General features: G+C 38.3%; 1 protein-coding gene across 1 annotated transcript in view; it reads left to right on the top strand.

The window, feature by feature from the left end:
• Window positions 1-17,535, top strand: part of GUCY1A2 (guanylate cyclase 1 soluble subunit alpha 2) — a 307,596-nt gene extending 290,061 nt beyond the window's left edge. The window contains exon 8 of the mRNA XM_023239063.2: window positions 10,069-17,535. Coding sequence (XP_023094831.2) covers window positions 10,069-10,276 — 208 coding nt within the window. The 3' untranslated portion in view covers window positions 10,277-17,535. The remainder of the gene's footprint in view (window positions 1-10,068) is intronic.
• Window positions 17,536-20,712: the final 3,177 nt, after the last annotated feature.

Genomic DNA, 20,712 nt, shown 5'->3' with positions numbered 1-20,712 from the left:
ATCCAGTGGAATAAAGACAATCTCTTCGGCAAGTGGTGCTGGAAACACTGGATAGCGACATGCAGAAGAATGAGCCTGGACCACTTTCTTACAACATACACAAAAATAAACTCAAAATGGATGAAAGACCTCAATGTAAGACAGGAAGCCATCAAAATCATCAAGGAGAAAGCAGGCAAAAACCCCTTTGACCTTGGCCACAGCAACTTCTTACTCAACATCTCTCCAGAGGCAAGGGAAACAAAAGCAAAAATGAACTACTAGGATCTCATCAATTGATGCTAAAAAGCTTCTGCACACCAAAGGAAACGATCAGCAAAACTAAAAAACAACCAATGGATTGGGAGAAGATATTTGCAAACAAAGTATCAGATAAAGGGTTAGTATCCAAAAATCTATAAAGAACTTATCAAACTCAACACCCAAAAAACAACTAATCCAGTGAAGAAATGGGCAAAAAATATGAATAGACACTTCTCCAAAGAAGACACCCAGGTGGCCAACCAACACATGAAAACATGCTCAACATCACTCACCATCAGGGAAATACATCAAACCCACAATGAGATACCACCTCACACCTGTCAGAATGGCTAACATGAACAACTCAGGCAACACAAGATGTTGGTGAGGATGCGGAGAAGGAGGATCTTTTTTGCACTGCTGGTGTGAATGCAAACTGGTGCAGCCACTCTGGAAAACAGTATGGAGGTTCCTCAAAAAATTAAAAATAGAACTATCCTACAACCCAGCAATGGCACTATTAGGTATTTACCCAAGGGATACGGGTATGCTGTTTCAAAGGGGGAACATGCACCCTAGTGTTTGTGGCAGCACTGTCAACAGTAGCCAAGTAGGGAAAAAGCTCAAATGTCCATTGATGGATGAATGGATAAAGAAGATGTGGTGTATCCACACACAATGGAGTATTACTTGGCAATTAAAAAGAATGAAATCTTGCCATTTGCAACTATGGAACTAAAGGGTATTATGCTAAGCAAAATTAGTCAGAGAAAGACAAATATCACATGACTTCACTCATATGAGGACTTCAAGGCAGAGAACAGATGAACACAAGGGAAGGAAAGTAAAAATAATATAAAAACAGGGAGGGGGACAAAACATAGGAGACTCTTAAATACGGAACAAACAGAAGGTTATTGGAGGGGTTGTAGGAGGGGGGATGGGCTAAATGGGTAAGGGGCATTAAGGAATCTACTCCTGAAATCATTGTTGCACTATATGCTAACTAACTTGGATATAAATTAAAAACTTATAAAAATTAAAATAAATAGAAAAAATAAACATTAAAAATAAAAAAAAAATAAAAAGATCAATGAAAACAAGAGTTTGTTTTTTGGGAAGGCCAAATTATCAAAAGTGATAAAGCTATAACTTGACTCCTCATGAAAAAAAAAAGGGGAGAGGAATGAAATAAATCCAAAATGAAGAGAAGAATCTACACCATGGACATACAAAGGATTATAAGAGACTACTATGAAAAATTACATGGTAACAAATTGGACAATTTCAAAGAAATGGCCAAATTCCTAGAAACATGCAATCTTCCAAATGGAATGAGGAAGAAAGAGAAAATCTGAACAGGACCAATTAGTAGTAACAAAATTGAGTTGGTAATAGGAAAACTGCCACAAAAGTCCAGGACCAGATATATTCTCAGGTAAGTTCTTCTCAGGTAATTAAGAAGCATTAATACCAATTTTCCTGAAACTATTCCAAAAAATATAAGACAAAACTTCCAAACACATTTTATGAAGCCAGCATTACTGTGATACCAAAACCAGAAAAGGATAACCAAAAAAGGAATATTATAGGCCAATATCTCTGGTGAACATAGTTGTAAAAATCCTCAACAAAATATCAGCAAACTGCATTCAACAATACAATAAAAGGATCATTGACCATGATCAAGTAAGATTTATTTTGGGGTATGAGGATGATTTAGTGTCTGCAAATGAATTGATACATTATGGTAACAAATGAAGGCTAAACATCAGATGTTCATCTTAGTAGATTCAAAAAAAAATCATGTGACAAAATCCAACATGCTTCCCTGATAAAAACTCTCAAAGTGGGTTTTTAGACAGAAATACTTCAACCTAGTAAGAGTAAGGTGTGGCAAACCCAAGATAGTATATACTCAATAGGGAAAAACTGACAGCTTTTTATTTTTTTTCCTATGTTTATTTTTGAAGGAGAAAGAGACAACATGAGTGGGGGAGGGACAGAGAGCGAGGGAGACACAGAATCTGAAGCAGGCTCCAGGCTCAGAACTGTCAGCACAAGCTGTGAGATCATGACCTGAGCCAATGTCGGATGCTTAACTGACTAAACCACCCAGGCGCCCCAAGAGCCTTTTCTTTAAGACCAGGAATAACACAAACATGTCCATTCTCATCACTTTTATCCAACATAGTACTGGAAGTTCTAGTCACAACAGTTACATAAGAAAAAGAAATAAAAGGCATCCAAATCGATAAGGAAGGAGTAAAACTGTCACTATTTGCAGATGGCATGATACAGAGAAAATATAGAAAACCCTCAAGTCGCTGCCACAACAGTGTTAGAAGTAATAAATTTAATAACATTGCAAGATACCAAACTGAGACATCAGTTGCATTTTTATACAGTAATAATGAAGTAACAGAAAGAGAACTTAAGAAAACAATTCCATTTATAGTGGCACCAAAAACAAATAAAATACCTAGGAATAAATTGAACGAAGGAGTTGACACACCTGTACCCAACAACTCTAAAAGATTAATGAAAGCAATTGAAGAGGACACAAAAGACATATGATGCTCATAGGCTGGAACAATAAATATTGTTGAAATATCCATACTACCCAAAGCATTCTATATTTTTAATCAGTGCCTGTGGAAATACCAATAGCATTTTCCAAAGAACTGAACAAATAACTCAAAAATTTGTATGAAACCACAAAAGACCCTGAATAGCCAAAGCAATCTTGAGAAAGAAGAAAGGTGGAAGGATCACAATCTGAGATTTCAAGATATACTCCAAAGCTACAATAATGAAAACTGTATGGCACTAGCACAAAAATAGACACATAGATCAAGGGAACAGAACAGAGTCTAGAAATAAACCTACAGTTATACTGTCAATTAATCTATAACAAAGGAGACAAGAATGTATAATGGGGAAATCTCTTCAGTACACAGTGTTGGAAAGACTGGATGCTACCTACAAAAGGAAACTGGACCACTTTCTTACAGCATACACAAAAACTCAAAATGGAATAGAGACCTAAATGGGGGACCTGAAATCATAAAACTCTTCGATGAAAACATAGGCAGTAATCTCTTTAGCATGAATATTAGCAACATTTTTTTCTAGATATGTCTCCTCAGGTAAAGGAAACAAAAGCAAAAATAAACTGTTAAGGCTACACCAATATAAAAAGTTTTCACACAGCGAAATAAACTACCAACAAAACAAAAAGGCATCCTATTGAATGGGAGAACATATTTGCAAATGACATATCCAACAAGGGATTAATCTCCAAAATTTATAAAGACCTCTCATACAACTCAACACCAAAAAAGAAAAAAAAACCAAGCAAACAAACAAAAAAAAAAACAAACAAGCAGTCTGATTAAAAATTGGGCAGGGGACCTGATCTGACAATTTCTTTTTTTTTAAAGAAAGAGATACCAACAGACATGGAAGATGCTGAACATCACTGATCATCAGGAAAATGCAAATCAAAACCACAATGAGTTATCACCTTATACCTTTGAGAATAGCTAGTTTCACAAGGAGAAGAAATAACAAGAGTTAGTGAGAATGAGGAGATAAAGAACCATGTGCTCTGTTGATGGGAACATAAACTGGTGCAGTCACTGTGAAAATCAGTATAGAGTTTCCTCAAAAAATTAAAACTAGAAATGCTGTATGATCCAATAATTCCACTATTGGTTATTCACCCAAAGGAAAAAAAAAACACTAGCTCATAAAGATATCTTGACCACTATATTTTTGCAGCATTATTTACAGTAGTCAAGTTACAGAAGCACCCTAAGTAGCCATAGATGAAAGGATAAAGAATATATGGTATATTTAAAAAATGGAATTTTACTCAGCCATAAAAAAGCATGAGGTCTTGCCATTTGTGACAACAATGAATGCACATAGGTTGCATTATGTTAAGTGAATTCAAGCAGTCAGATAAAGACAAATACCATAGGACTTCACTTGTATGTGGAATCTAAAAAATGAAATTAACAAAGATAAAAAGCAAAAATAGACTCATAAGTATGGAAAGCCATCTGGTGGTTGCCATAGAGGAGGGGGTAGGCAAAAAGGGGTGCAGGTAAGTGGGAGGTACAGACTTTCAGTTATGGAATGAATTGGTCATGGGAGTAAAAGGTACCATATAGGGAATGTAGTCAGTGGCACTGGAATAGTGTTGTACAGTGACAGACTGCAGCTACACTTGAGCTGAGCGCAGCCTAAATTGTAGAGTTGTCCAATCACTGTGTTGTACACCTGAAACAAATGTTACACTGGTCAGCTATACTTCAAACAAACAAACAAACAAACAAACAAACCCCGTGCAGTGTAGCCTGGGTGTCTCAGTGGGTTAAGTGTCTGATTCTTGGTTTCTATCCAGATCATGACTTCACAGTTTGTGAGATCGAGCCCCAGGTTGGGCTCTGTGCTGACAGTGTGGAGCCTGCTTGGGAATCTCTCTCTCTCTCTCTCTCTCTCTCTCTCTCTCTCTCTCTCTCTCTCAGTCTGCTCCTCCCCTGCTCATGCTCTGTCTCTTGCTGCCTCACAATAAGTTAATTAAATAATTTTTTTAAAAAGGTAGAAAAAAAGATACATTGAGATATATTATCCTTAATTTTCCTAACACCAGAGATAGAATGATGGTGAGAGAGACTGATCAACATCAAGGAGAAAATTCATATCCACTGGAGTAGCAAACAGAATGAAATCTGAGTTTCTAGCAGCAAATTCCGAGGGGAAAGTAATTTCCAAACAAAAATTTAATGCCTAATGAGAACAATCAAACTGAGAGTTAACTAAAGACATTTCAGACATCCAAAGTCTTTAAAAGGTCATTATCCAGATAATCTTTCAGGCCCTCAGCTCTGAAAGATGCAGCATATATTACCCTATCTTGCCTCGGTCTTACATCCCCTTTTGGCCAGTGGTAGCATGGTAATTAGTAGACAAGTTAGTGACCACTCTGGTAAGCATTCTGAATGGTCACTATCTCAGAGCTTTCTGCATATTACATGGATCTTTTCAGTTGTTGAAACAAAGGTTTTCTAATCTCACAAGATGACTTCAAACAAGTAGGTCTTAGGTGACTACCTACACTAGTGGGTCACTATTAGAGACTGCAACGACATGTATTAATTTCCTCAAGGTAGGTTCTGTCTGTGGGTGGTTCATGGTGTCCACTCGGCTAAATCAAAACAAAAACATAACCAACCACTTTATAGAAAGATATTTTCAGCAAAAATAAAAATTCTTCTCAGTCCTCTCCTGTCCCACAATTAATATGATCAGAAGTAGAAATGCACTGGGTCAGCACCCAGCTCATGGAAGGCATTGAATAAAATAACTTTTGACTGGCTGACGGCTGAATTCACTGACCAAAGACTGCATGAAGCCTGGCTCAAGAATTGCATGACTGGTTATTTTTCCTCATAATACAGTCTAGAGAATTGCGGGAAATACATAGAGCAAGTGGACATAATTCACAATGAAATCATTGTATGTAATTGGAGAAAAGTATATAGAAGTGGATAGAAGAATGAAAGACCAGATTCTGATCTTATCCTATAGATGGCCAAGCTGTATTTTATATAAGCCAATTTGCAGAAGTTAATAAATCTTCTGATCTGCAGAAGTTAATAAATCCCAGAATAAGTTGCCTGAAATGTCATTGTTACAATTCTGTTACCTATTAAAAAGCTCTGAGTCCCGTGTTAAAATGTAAATTACATTTAGGTCATTTGGACCTCAGTGCGAATAAGTTTCAGGTCCATTTATAGAACAGAATACAGGATAGAGCACAAAGCTTGGTGTGGTCAGAGATGTGCAAATAAGAACTGAGTCAGAGATGGCTTAGTTTTCCTAACAGTGAGGGAGCAGCTCCATGGACCCCCATGGTATCCAGCTCCCCTCACATGTTTGGGGGCCATCCAGTGATTCAAAGCAGCAGAGTAGTCTCATCTTGAAAATCAATTTGTAGGAAAAACTTTGTTGAGAGAGGATGAATACTAACAGGCAGGTGAAGTAGGATTTGTGTGCCTTCCCAATACTTATTAAACATGTTGCCAAAACCCCCAGGTTATATATCAACCAGCTGGGGATTATGGCTGGGGATGAATTTAGATTTGTGTGGCATCGAAGCTTCCATATCAGTCCCAAGTTGCTGAAGAAATGGATTCTTAGGCAGAGCTTTAGAGCCAGCCCAGGGACTTGGACTTAATAAAGCATTTCAGAGGGGATCAGAGGTTCTGGAGTGATCAGTGTATAAATTCCTAATCCCTGTATACACATTTGAGCATTTATTCAGCACCATGACTCATCATCGCCAGGCAAGCTGTGTGAAATGTTTCCCCTGACCTCCTGCACAGACCCACCAGGAACTCATTCAGATTGTACTACTGGAAGTCATCTCAATATTTCACTTCAGCATTCATTTATACAAACGCTGCTAAATCCTGGATATCATAGGAGCTTCTGTGAATTTGCTCTTCTGTGCTCTCATTCCTGTTATTGAAGTTTAAAACTGTACTGAGTTTATTAATACCAAAATATTTAGTTGGAGAAGAATAAAGCCCCATAAAAGCTACTGTCTTTGTGATTTTTAGCACATCAAATATGAGACGTATTTAAAAGGTCAAGAGATCAATTCATTGTGAAGTTTCCTACCAAAGTGCAGTGAATTATTTAAAAGCACTGCCTCTAAAGCCTCTAGTGACCCACTTTCAGTCATTTACAAGTACTTTCATAGATGTAAACTCAATGTTATTTTTCAGTGTCAGAACATCTCAATTACAGCAAAATATGAAGACCTTGGTGACTCAAATAGAGCATAAAAAATAGAGGACTTAACATAAATAGAAGAATATAGCTCATGTGGAGTCCTATCTACTGCATGGGCCTTTAAGGAGACTTGTTTGAAAGGCTGGTGTTGTGGCTCAATTTTATAATTGGTAGAGGTGAACTTTATTGCTCTGGCTCTTGACTTTTGTACTAAGATGCACAGTCATCTCTCTAGTAACCATGCAGAATTTTCTTCTTTGGATTTTATTTTATGTGTTACTCAAGACCGCCTTGTGTTGCTGCTACTTTGTTCCTGTGAGTATTTCTTGCCTTTTAAATTCTATGTTAAGTCATTCTGGGCATCCCTACTTCTTCTCGTCCATTCAGAAGACCATTACAGCATGTCGCCAGCACTCAACATGTTTGTTGATTGATACCCAAATATTTTCACATCGATGACCATTCTGTTTGAGCTAAGCCAAATTATTGTGGAATTCAGTGCTAAATTTAACTACTGTTGAGGGAATCTTACATTTTATTTCAGAAGTGACTGGTTATATATTGTATGTACAGAAAATTGACATCTGTAAAAACAAAAAGAAAGCAAACTACCAACAATTTCATTGTGATTGTCATTAATGCCTTACCTATATCTCAGTTTCATTGTTATCACGGAAAGCTATCTTAGTGTAGTCTTTTTTTTGTTTTGTTTTTTGAGAGAGACAGTGAGCATGAGTTGGGGAGGGGCAGAGAGAGAGAGAGAATCCTAAGCAGGAATCCAGCACAGAGCCCTATGCAGGGCTTGTGCCCACAAACTGTGAGATCATGACCTGAGCTGAAATCAAGAGTCGGGCTTAACCGACTGAGCCCTCCAGGCATCCTATCTTAGTGTAGACTTATTATTTATTGTAGGGTTGAGCTTAATTAGGAGTTAACAAATCTGGATTCTAGTTCCAAGGCCACTGCTGTCTTACTGCTTAAGACATTAAATTAGAGTGATTGAGCAAATCAGCCTAACTTAATCCAGGCTTGCTTTTACCATAAATTTGTCAGAGAAGAGCATGTAGTTGTCAGAGAAGAGATTCTGCATAGGGTTATGTGGATGAGGATGAAAAAGGGAAAGAATTCTGAAATGTTAGAGCCTCATTTCCTTATATTCCAAGTTAGTATGGTCATTGTAAAATATTTTTAAAGAAATGGTGAGTTAAAACTTAAAAATCCTTGGGGTACCTGGGTACCTTGGTCAGTTGAGCGTCCGAGTTTGGCTCAGGTCATGATCTCATGGTTTATGAGTTCTAGCCCTGTGTCGGGATCTGTGCTGACAGCTCAGAGTCTGGAGTCTGCTTCGGATTCTGTGTCTCCTTCTCTCTCGCTTTCCCCCCTACCCCCATCTCTGTCTCTCTCTCTCAGAAATAAACATTAAAAAGACAACTAAAGCTTAAAAATCCTTTACAAAGCAAAATAGTACCACTCCTGTTGGTAAAAGTAAATATAGACTGCTCCTCCTACTATAAGAATTCTTAGTGCTATCAGCTGTTGTTTTCATATATTTTATCCATTAAACATCAAGGAATGTTTTTTTCCCTCTCAGTGTGGAGATGATTATCAGTGCTTGTGCAATGATCTTTCATTCCCACACGTCCTTTGTTTTCCATGAACTTACTGCCCTTTTTGACCCTGCCTTCTACCACAGCTGGTTCTTGTACCTGACCAGTCTCTTACACTGCATACCTGGTATCTGCTGTCACCATTCACCTGGCTCAGGAAAATGAGCTGTTTTTAGGAAAGGGGTGATGCTGGGTTTGGCTCCACTGTGCCTTCCAAATAAAGTCTACATGTTTAGGATTTCAAAGTGTTGTCTTACCCTACTGCTGATGCAGACCCTTCACTGTGTTTCCTCATTATGTAAACACGGTCGGAAATGCATTGATACTGATCACACATTTCCCTATTACTGTGGGCTTTGATTTTCAGTATCTATTTTCTGCTTCTTTTATTCCATGTTTCCATCTCTGTTGACAAAACTTGGTATTCTACTCACGAGTATATTCACAAGAGTGCCCAGGAGATTTTTCTCAGGCAATAAGAAGCAACCTAGGAGGGCTGTTGAGTTAAATTGAATGGCGAGGCCACACCTTTAGGTCTGGGTATTGAACTTAATGTTTCATGGACCTGGACAAGAGTTAAGTCTCTGGTGTTTGTGTACTAGAAAAGAGTAAGTGTGACTGGAAGGGAAGAGTCACACTGTTTGACCAGTAAATGCTGGAGTTCACAAAACATTGCTAGAGATCAGTGACCAACTATTGAAGACACTTGAAGTCATGAATGTTCTACAATGCTAAATAACTGATATGTTTGACACACAGGACACACATTTAAAGCCTATCAAGAATCTGCAAAACATAAGAGGAGTGCTCCAGAATTTAGGCAGGTTTTAAAACCAGAAAGGGTAAATACTACATATTCAAATAAAGATTTGTGTTATACATGGGGTGCCTGGGTGGCTCACTCATTTGAGCATCTGACTCTTGATTTTGGCACAGGTCATGATCTCACAGTCGTGTGATTGAGCCCTCAAGTTGGGCTCGTGCTGAGCCTGGAGTCTGCTTGGGTTCCTCAGTCTCCCTCTCTGTCTTTGCCCCTTCCCTGCTTGTGTGCATGCACACATGCTCTCAAAATGAATACGTAAACATTAAAAAAAGAAAGAATTTGCATTGTACAGTTTTCTTTTGCCTTTTGTTTAGGAAAAAAATCAAATTTGAAAAATATTTTCAAGTAGGACCAGAAATAGCATTTTTTTAAAAAAAAATTATAACATGAAGGCATCTTTCCTGACAAACAACATTTCCTGGCATTTGGAGCCCTAGGAAGGCCACGTGTTTTACAAAGAAATAGAGGTGTCAACATGAGCTTGGTCGTTGATAGGCTTCCTGAGCCTTTACATTTTTTGTCTGTTTATTCTCCCTTATCCTGCCGATTTGACCTATTTGACTCACATTATCTGTATTTTCTTCTTAGATTATTAAAACGGGAAGAAAGCTTCACATTCATTCCTCGGTCCCGTGAAGAGCTTCCAGATAACTTTCCAAAGGAAATCCCTGGGATCTGCTATTTCCTGGAGGTAAGGACTGGTCCTAAGCAGCCAAAGCCTTCTCTTTCTTCATCAAGAATCAAGAAAGTTTCCTACAACATTGGCACCATGTTCCTCCGGGAGACAAGCCTCTGAGACCTTCAGCAGATCAAAGACTTCTCCACAAAGCACAAGCCCACAACATGGGTCATGAAGGGGGAGTGCAAAGAGATTGTTTCTCTTCCACTGATTTGCTGAGAACAAGCAGCAGAATTTCTGTGTTATGTTAGGCAATAATCCTAGAAGAAGGTGGGTGATGACTGTCAGTAAAAAAGAAACTGGAGGGGGCGGGGCAGAAATAAGAGGTGTCCATCCATACGAGTGCTTTTAGTCATATATATATTTTAATCACAACTAACCAATAAATAGATTCTGTGTTTTCTTGTTTGTCGCACATACAGGTATCTTTCCCTATATATTTCTATCACTTTTGAGAGCCAGTTTTGATGATCAATTCCTCCATTTAGTGAGTTGGTATGTAAGGAATATTTTATAATTTTGTTTCCCCGAACAGACATTTCATACGTACATCACAGCTCTGTGGTCGCCTTCCTGGCAGGAAGAACTGTAACTCCACAAAATATTTTAGGGATATTACCTATTTTTATACATCTCTCTTCTGAATAATTCCATTTCACACACAACACTATTCAATTGTCAGAATCTGCTACTGTGTAGTTGGTATATTATGTAACTAACCTATTAATCAAATGTAGTTTGACATATTTAGACAGATTAGTGCTTGGACTGAGAATACATATAACAGGATTTCAGATGCTGAGAAAGCACCGTAAGTCGGCTTAGTAAACGTATCTTTTAAATTTAATTAATGTAGCATGGAATCCAGAGGAAATCAAATTTCCTAATAACAGATTGCGCTGTAACTAGGATCACAGAAAAGTCTTCTTGCTATCTTCTACCGAATGCCGGTTACAACAAAATGCTTTGCTGCATTGGACCCTTTTCAATTTAGCGCTTCTAAATCTAGGTAGCTTGTGCTCCATGTTCGAGGGCATTGTCATAAGCAGCTTGCTGCTACGGAACTTGTTAGTACTTCCCCCCAACCCCACCTCGCCCAACCACTGATGCCTCCTAAGTCTACCTGCCATTCTTGGGAGCAAATTCCTCAACGCTGGCATTAGTGACAAAGCAGTAGTAGGGACATTTTGCCAAGAATGCTGTTTCCTCTTGCCAAATAAGCCGGGGGTGGGGGGTGGGGGAGGAACCCTGTATTTTATGGCTTTGAGATTTCAAAAAAACAAAAGAGTTTTTCTTCTGCAGTTTCATTGATGTGACTCTTCAATTGGTGAATCCCCTTGGTGAATGCTGAAGTAGGTCTAGCCTTCAGGCCCAGTAATTGTCATCGTAACAGATAGGCTTCTATTGCACATGGTGCTAACATGGAGAGCTATTCCCACGAATCAATACTGCATGAAAATATTATCGGAGACTCGCCCTGCAATTAGGAGCACAGCCTGTCCAGAGTTTTTCTCTTTGGGATCAAATATAAAACCTAAGTTTCTATTGAGGGTGATGAGCTGGAAACATTGGTTTCCTTGAAACCTTGAAGGGGCTCTTTCTTTTCCTTCAGATGGTACCCTCATAGACCGCTTATGTCTACTGAATGTAATCCATTTCTTGTTCTAGTCAGGCATTTCGGCTGCGTTAGGATTTGTTTACGACCAAACGCAGCTAAGGAGCATATTAACTAGTGTCCAGTGTAACCGTGGGAATTATGAGTATTTTTAAGTTCTCTAAGTGTGTAGCTAGAAAACATTTATAGATATGCCAAGTATTTGTTAAAATGGTGATCACTTTTGTAATTGCACCCCAAGACTTATGAGGACCCTAGGGCAACACTTAGTGTGGAGACAGGATCTAGACCCTGAGCTCTCTGATAGCTCCCTGTCCCTCTCCTCCCCGGGTCTAGTAGGCCTCTGTTTTGAACAACATGGAGGCCAGAAAGCTTGGACATTTAAGGGGAGGCATATAGACTGAGAACAGGGTGCTGTCATGGAATCTCTTCAGGGGACTGGGAGATTAAACTACTTCCTTAACTGGGAATAAGGAGAGGTTTACCATCAGGTGGCCAGCACAGGCTGGGAGCACCGGAGCCCTCATACTAAAAGCAGTCAGCCCTTGCAATGTGCTCTGTACAGCACAGGAACATGGAGAGAGCACCAAGCTCGCTCAAGTCACGGAAGCTTATGCTGCACAGGAATTTACTTAGGGTTTATTATGATCATAAGTAAATCAATAAACATTTGGGTGGTAAACAATGTGTTTTGTAACCATAAAGCCGAAAGGGACTTCCAGTATTCATCCAATTTATTTCTCTGTTTTTTGTGAAGATTTGTCTGAGCAACTATTCTAGATAGATGATCATTCTCTCTATATTTAAGAATATCTATGGCAAGCATATTTTAAAAGCATCATTAAAAATCCACTTCATTATCCAGTAATTGGTAATAGGGCCCAAGATATGAATTGTATATATATTCAGTTGGTCAAAATAACAAACTCTTTTAGTTTCTATGGTTCTACTTAGAGAAAAAGTAGCCATATCATTGTCACAAATATCACAACGAAAAAGATACCAGAGATCTATTATGTATCACAGACAGGATGTAAACTACATTTTTCAAACAATATAGTCTAAATGTATCTTTGAAGCTAGAGTCTGAGACAATAGTCTCATCTGTTTCCATTTTGCCAACCTGCAAGCATTGACTATTAGTTATGCTGTTGCTATGTGTTTGCAAGTTAACTGCATAAAATGGCCTTCATTCTAGCTGCTGTCATAGAATTTAGAAACTGTGAAAAACTCTTACATTTTTATTTCTCCGATATAACACAGTCCACATATTCTCCATTTTGGAATTAAAACTATAACAATGAGTCATAGCAAGGATTTCACTTGACTAATATCTATACATTATCCTTACCTAAAAACTGTTGCAGACATGATGCATTTTAGTGTGGCAGATTAAAAGAGAATGTAAATGGGGTGTCTCATTAGACATGTGGTATTAAATTAGGGAAACAGTATTAATCCACTCTCAAAAGGATACATTCAAATATAATTTGGCACATAGAGCTCCTTCAGTTTAGTGTTGTTTTAGGAACCTGTTCTGAAGAAGTCACCTTATGACTAGGCATCAGCAGCAAAGATTCGCAATGGCACCAGTATTATTTTGATAGAACATCATTGTTTGCAAATAAATCAGTTATTCAGCAAAGGCATATACCCTCATATGTACCCCTAAACACAGTGCACCGTGTGTGCTTTGGGAATCTGGATAAATAGTAACATTAGCCATAATCACAAAGATTAATACTCAATGCCCACACAAGACAGTTGGCTGTCTCAGCTACGTAGTGTGACGCCAAGAAGGAAAGAAGATATAGCTCCTATGTAACAGGTGACCAAACTGTCTAAAACCTGCCTTGATACCCATCTCTTCTACTTTATTTTGGAATTCTCTTTTAACATCTGTGTGGAGTCCAATGAGCTATGACCTCTTAGGACTCTGAGATGGGCACTGATGCCTGACTGAGACTTTGAGTCCATGGATTCAGCACTTCAAATGTGAACTCTCATGGTCTCACACTCGGTCTTCTTGTCCAATGACAATAGTATCAGGGACATAGTCTTTCGTTGTTAAAGTGCAAAAATGTGCCTCTCCAGGAAACAGTAAAACGAGACAACAGCTTCTACAGAGTCTTACTCCCAAGTGCAGCAGGGTTTTTAATTTTGCAAAATGTTCCAAAGATTTCAAGCAATAAAGCAAAATTAAATGGATGCATGCAAAGAAAAGGCAAAGCCTCAGAGCCTGGAAAACCACCAAGCTCTGTTTTTTGGGGTTTTTTTTTGTACAAAAATACTGCTACCAATTGAGATCCTGTATTTGAGTTTGGGAGATATCAAAAAGGAACTCAAGATTACAACTGTCATGACATATATTTCCTGAAAGCGCCTTGGAATCGTGACTTACTGAGGGCAGGTATAACGGATCATCAGGGCCTATTTACACAGGTAGGTTTCTGTCTTATCATGCGTTTGGAGCATGACCCTGTCTTACTCCATGCTGTCACTGGAAACAAGCTGACTCCCCCAACCAGAGCCCCAACAACCCCATCCTCCTTGTGCCTCTGAACCTAATATGGCCACAGCAAAAGTTGCTGATGTCTGTCTCAGGCAGACAGAAAGACTCACTCCAGGCCCAGGTAACAATGCACTTCTGAAGTGAACTAAGCACTTCAAGTTGTGCTGGGGCATGCCAACATCTGCAGCTTTTCCCTGTGCTTTGTCTTCAAAATAACAATCTGACTCCAAGCACTTGGTGTAACTTCATAGAAAATTCCTTCAAAATGAATGATAGATGACTCTGCATAGGCTTTGGGCAACACCAGATGCCTTTCAGCCAACAATACCTAGAAACTCAAGTCCAAGGACCAAGCCCCATACTGCAGCCTAGGTATTTCTATTATTAAGTTATAGATCTTCAACTACAAAATCTATGTTATATCAGAGGCTTCTATAAGGGTATTTTATGAGATAGAGCTGGAAAAACACAGTATAGGAGAGACTGAGTAATCAGAGGCTAACATATTCCAATCTGAATGATTCTGTATGGGTAGCTCTTGATAGGAATATACTTCATCCACAAGCAGTTGATTGCATATATACATAAGTTGTGTTAACATGACTGAACTTGATTGTTAGATGGATAAATTGGCCCCAGCACTGGACTCAGTATGAGGATCCTTGAGGTGGTGAATGAAGAACAGACTCTGATACTACAAACAGAGTAACATAAATCTTGTCAGAATATACTGAGATAGTGTGCAAAATTCCTTCCTCACACTTGATTCAAACAAATGAAACCTAAGTATTCTTGTCCTGCTGCTTTTCTGTTGCCTTCCTTTCTTTCTTTCCTTCTCCCTTTCATAAAGAAAGGTCAGTGCTACAGTCACTCTCACCTTATAAAATAGTTACAGTTTTATAATGTAATGAATGCTCTTTGTGTGTTCGTGGGTGTACGTGTGTGTGCGTGTGTGTGCTGAATGCAGAGATTAACATGATTAAAAGGAGTGCCATTTTGAAGGACCTACAATGTCAAAAATTAAAGTTTGCATTTTTATTTCCAATATGTTGTGACCAGAGCACAGCATGAGTCAAGTGCTCCACTGCCATCCCATGCTTATTAAGAAATGATCCTGTTCAATGGTTCAACTCATCAGCTTGGTAGTCTCTGACTGCCTACCTAAGAATGACCTAGGAAGCTTTCAGAAATACAAATTACTGAGCTTTACCTGTGTGGCCTAGGAATCTGTACTGAGAAAAAAATCACTCTCGGTAATGTGAATATATAGCCAGATTTGGGAATCATTGAAGAGTATTCAAATCATCCCAATTACTAGGAATAAATACAAGTTGACTAAGGGAGTGGATATTATTTCATGTGTAGTTATTTTGAAAAGCTAAGCATTCTGGGCTTTGTGGCATTATTTCCTTCACAAGTCTTAATTTTAGTTTTAGTCTCAAATTTACAGCCTGCTTTTTGAGCATGATATTTCAAACCTATTAGAGAAAGGCGTCAACACTAATAAGCATGAGGAATGAATATTGCTCACTATAGGGCTATTAGGCACACTAGATATGGTACCATTTTCTTAGTTACCACCAGAGCTGTGCAGGATATCACAGTATTTGCTGATCCTCACCACCAAGATATTAACTATCAACTTTTGAACACAGAAGCAAATGTCAAAGTGACAGCCTGATTTCTGAATGCTTTGATTTTTATGTTATAAGGAATCACCAACTCAATACTTAGTCTCACTCTGTACTTTTCACATTGAATTGTGCATTCATCTAAAAATGATTTCCTAGCAATACTTTATAACAACCTTGCAAGCAATAATTTAAGCCATGGTATGATGCCATATGAAACCTGCACTTTTGTGCACGTCATAGAACCTTTAGGGAAATAGAGACACGTTTTATACAAGCAATAATATAGCTGGCATGGACTCTCAAAAGATATCTGTGATTTTACTACAGCCAAATGAGCAGCAGCAAGTGATAAGTTGGATGAAAATTAGCTGAGCAAATAATATGGTTCATCTGTCTCAGAAGTTATTCATTTGTACACATGCTATAAAGTAATAGACTCCCATCACATTATTTCTGTTGTATAACTTTTAAATACCTATTGTAATATGATTTCTATTCCTCTCAAGAGATATGTGTATGTAATGTTGCCCAGACTTTCAGATCTTTGTGGAATATAGTAGTAAGGAACAGTTAAGGATGGATAAATGAGTAAAGGTGGAACAGAGGTTGGATGAGTTGGTTGAGAACGTAGGCTTTGCAGAAATGTAGATAGATGTTAGGACATGTAAATTCAGCTCTTGGATCGATAAGGTCTCAGAAGATGAAAGACAAAAAGAGCTCACAACTACTGTTTTCTATGGTGGCAAATGCTTAGTGAGTACAATAGTATTTTGTCTCCAGAATATGATTGGTTGGATGTCACCTGTAGCATAACTTAAGAAACATCTGAAAATGATTCTGTAGCCATGTTGAAAATAACCTGCCCTTCTCAACTATTTTGATGATAGCAGTGAAGCTTGCAAATTTCAAACTGAGGAACTTAAATGTTTAGTCTCAAAATGTAATTTTAATCAAATATGGCATAATCAATAATAATTGGTCCTTTAATACTTAAATTACCCCTCCACCGTTTAGCATAACATACTAGGATTATAGCTAAAAGCAACCAGTAAATTTATGTGACACTAAGGAACTTCTCAACATCAGATTATCATTTAGCAAAGTCATATAAGCTTAGGATCCATTCAGAGGCCTCTCAATAAGATTACAGCTCCCATCACTGCCTCGGCCAGTAAGCTCTCTTTTAACCATGAATCTGAATACAGTTGGTACGGTGCATGAGTTTGCTGCTAGATTACCTTCCTGTCACCACTGCAAAAGTTAAGGCAGCATCCTTGTCACAATTTAGAGAAGCCCCCTGCTGAAAATCCAACAGGATTGTTGACTCCCTGAGAAAGCTTTTGACAGTTTTCTTTTGGTATGTCATTGGATGCTTAATTGTTAGTAAATGTGCTTTTGATTGCTAAGAATGAAAAATACTTAATTTGAACGTGTTAAACTATAGTGAACTTATCCTCTCAGCAAATTCATCTAGTTGGTGAGCAGATCATTCTTAATATTAGACATCAGTACTGTTATTATGGAAAGCAGAAAACTAAATAGCAAGCCCGAGTCGTACCTTGTTTCTGATTCTTTTGATACATATTTTAAAAATAAAGGGATCAGTTCATGTTCAGCCTTCTTCTGTGGCCTTTTCACTATTTGGAGATAAAGAAGAGATTCTTCTACATATGTTTTTATGGTGGCCTATTAATACAGTCATGTATTAACTGGGGTAAAATCAGAAATGTGCAAAATTGCTTCTTCACACTACCTCCGTTTTTCAAGACACTCCTGCCATTTTGCTGCCTGGCAGGTGTAAGTCAGACTCAGACAGACGGACACAGGATGTGTGGAAAGGGTGGGGATGGGAGGAGTGTGAGAAGAGATTAAGCAAAAAGATTTACTTGTTTTTTTCAGGAAGGTATAGATACCCTTAGAGGAGAGGAAGTTTCCATAATAGACACATGTGGTTTCATGAAGCCAAATGACTGATCTGACTGCTGGTCATTCTTATTTTGAAAAGAGAAAAGGGAAAAAATTCTTCACAAGCCATAGTCTGTTTTCTTAAGAGGCAGTGTCAGCCGCTCAGTAGTGGCACCATCAGTAATGCTGGGATTAGAGCCTCACGGAGATAAATATAGAACCCCTCTGAAGGTGGCAGATAGAACCAGCCGTGGTTTCTGTGATAAAGGTAAATGAAAGTGTCAGAACATCTGGGCTAAAGGAACAAAGGAGGCCAGATACCAGCTCTGCCACCTGTCACACAACAGCCTGCTAAAATTAGTGCAAAAGAACCGACTACCAGAGTGCAAGTGATACTAAAACCTGTTTTCCCCCTTTATAACATGCCTGGCTGAGGTAACATTCAGGGAGAAGAATACAGTCTGATTTTATACATCCTTTTTCTGGGTGTTCTGGCATGATAGCAATGATAGCTTTCCCTTGCTGGGAACTTTGATCACTAAGAATGAAAACTATAGTGGGTTCTACAGTCAGGAAAATCATTTTTGGAGCTCTGCTCTCCTCCATATTCTCCTTCACCCTGTTCTCCAGGTGGGCTTTGGCTGCCGGCATAACTAGTGCCCAACTGTAGATAGAAGTCTTTCTGACCCCAAGCCCACCCAGCTCCTGCAGGGACACTCCAGAATTGGAGCCAGCCAGAGTCACCCCAGCATCGGACCGTGTGCTGTGGCAGAGAGCAAGAGGCACCCTCAGGCTTCCGAAATTAGAGGCGGTCAGGTAGTCCTTTATCTTCACATCTATGGAACTGGTAATTCGAGCAGAGATTCTTTAGAACAGGAAAATTTTTAAGAAAGGAAACAAATCTGGATAATTGTCAGTCAAAATTATCAGCTGGAAAAAGAATTTAGGACAAAGATTTGCTGTCTTAAAAGACTCAACTTACTTCCATCCCAAAGTTGGAATGCTAGACACTTTTCAAAGTTTTCTAAATGTATCAAGTTCTTCAGCACTGAGAAAGAAAAAAAATGTTGATGCATTTCTTAAGGTTTAACCCCCCAGGGATAACACATAATTATAAGATGCATCTAAATAATTGTTTTCTCCTGTTTCCATTTGTGGCAGAAAATATATAGAGGATGTCACAAAAAAGGTAAATTTACAAATTGAGGCATTAAGCCACGGTTTGCAAATTGGGCAACAACATTCTTTACTTAAAATAATAAACTCATTTTTAATAATATAAGCATTGAGAATAATAGTCAAGTAATATTGTGTTAAGACTTGTTCACATTAGGATTATTCATCTTATGATTCTCAAACCAAAATCTAAATCAAAGCTACTGTATATGCAGATCATTTGAACAAATATAAATATCCTACATCACCTCTGACAAACAACAGTCTATACATTTCCGTACCCAGTGAGACATCAAATCCTGAACTATTCTACATTTGTTATCTCCCTAGAAGCATTCCTCTATGCTCAATATCACTAACTTTCAAAGCCAGCAAGAGAAGACAGTTTTCTTCTGAGGGTGGGGTAGCCTGGATCAGTACATTTCTGTATAAGCACTTAAAACATTCATTCCCTCCCTCTTTCTTTCTTTTTCTTTCTTTCTTTCTTTCTTTCTTTCTTTCTTTCTTTCTTTCTTTTCTTTTCTTCCTTCCTTCCTTCCTTCCTTCCTTCCTTCCTTTCTTTTTTCTTTTCTTTCTTCTTTCTTTCTTCTTTCTTTCTTTCTTTCTTTCTTTCTTTCTTTCTTTCTTTCTTTCTTTCTTTCTCTCCTTTTTGCTTTTTTCATTCAAATCTCCATGAAGTGAAACATAATATTGGAAATATCAGGGTAGCCAGAAAGCTTATCAACAACCTGAAACCCCCCCTTCCAAATTTTATTGGTATAAGTTACCATGTTGAAATTAAAACCCAACCTTGGCCTGGAGTCTCAGATGAATTATTTTTATAGTATTTGACTAGAAGGAACTATCAAGAAGAAATTAACTCTTATCGTAGATGTCATTCTAGCCAGGAAGGTCCCAATAACCTAGATGACTGTGTAACTATCTACATTTATTCAGGGGGGTGTTTTTAAAACTTCTTTAGTCTTTGCGGTTGTTGTGTGAAGAAGATTATTCCTGGATGACAGCCAAAACTATTATTGCTATATTCTTCATCTGTTTCAAATGTGTCACCAGGCACTTGTAAAATCCATTCCTTGTTTTGTTATATGACTCCGTGACCTGGGATAATGGGCACTCATTGCTTTTTTTTTTTTTTTTGACCCTCAAAAAACTCTTTTTTTCTATCTAAAAGAATTCTCCTAGCAAAAATGTAAATAAACACCTGAGTATGGAGGTGTCCCATTTTATGAGCGTATATGAAATACTGTGGATTCAGCTAGACTGCAAGAAAGGGAAAGGATAGAAACTGGGAAGATGAAAAGAGACAGAAAAGTCAAACTTTACCTACATTTAGATTATGTCTGTAGCCCAACCCTGTTCATCCCAAAGAAGGCTGAAAAAAGATGAAATGATGATCGATTTTTTAAATACGGTATTCATATTTAATAGAATGTCATAAAATTCATCATGTCAAAACTTTGATAAATGAGAAACTTAAAAATATATGCTCTTCAGAATGAATCTATTTAACTTTTTTTAAGATTTATTTGTTATTGAGAGACAGAGGGAGACAGAGCATGAGCATGGGAGGGGCAGAGAGAGGGGAGACACAGAATCCGAAGCAGGCTCCAGGTTCTGAGATGTCTGCACAGAGCCCAATGCGGTGCTCAAACTCACATACTGGGAGATCATGACCTGAGCTGAAGTCAGACCCTCAACCGACTGAGCCAAC

This window comes from Felis catus, chromosome D1 (assembly GCF_018350175.1).
Source record: "Felis catus isolate Fca126 chromosome D1, F.catus_Fca126_mat1.0, whole genome shotgun sequence".
NCBI classification, from domain to species: domain Eukaryota; kingdom Metazoa; phylum Chordata; class Mammalia; order Carnivora; family Felidae; genus Felis; species Felis catus.
This window is presented reverse-complemented; position numbering and strand designations above follow the sequence as displayed.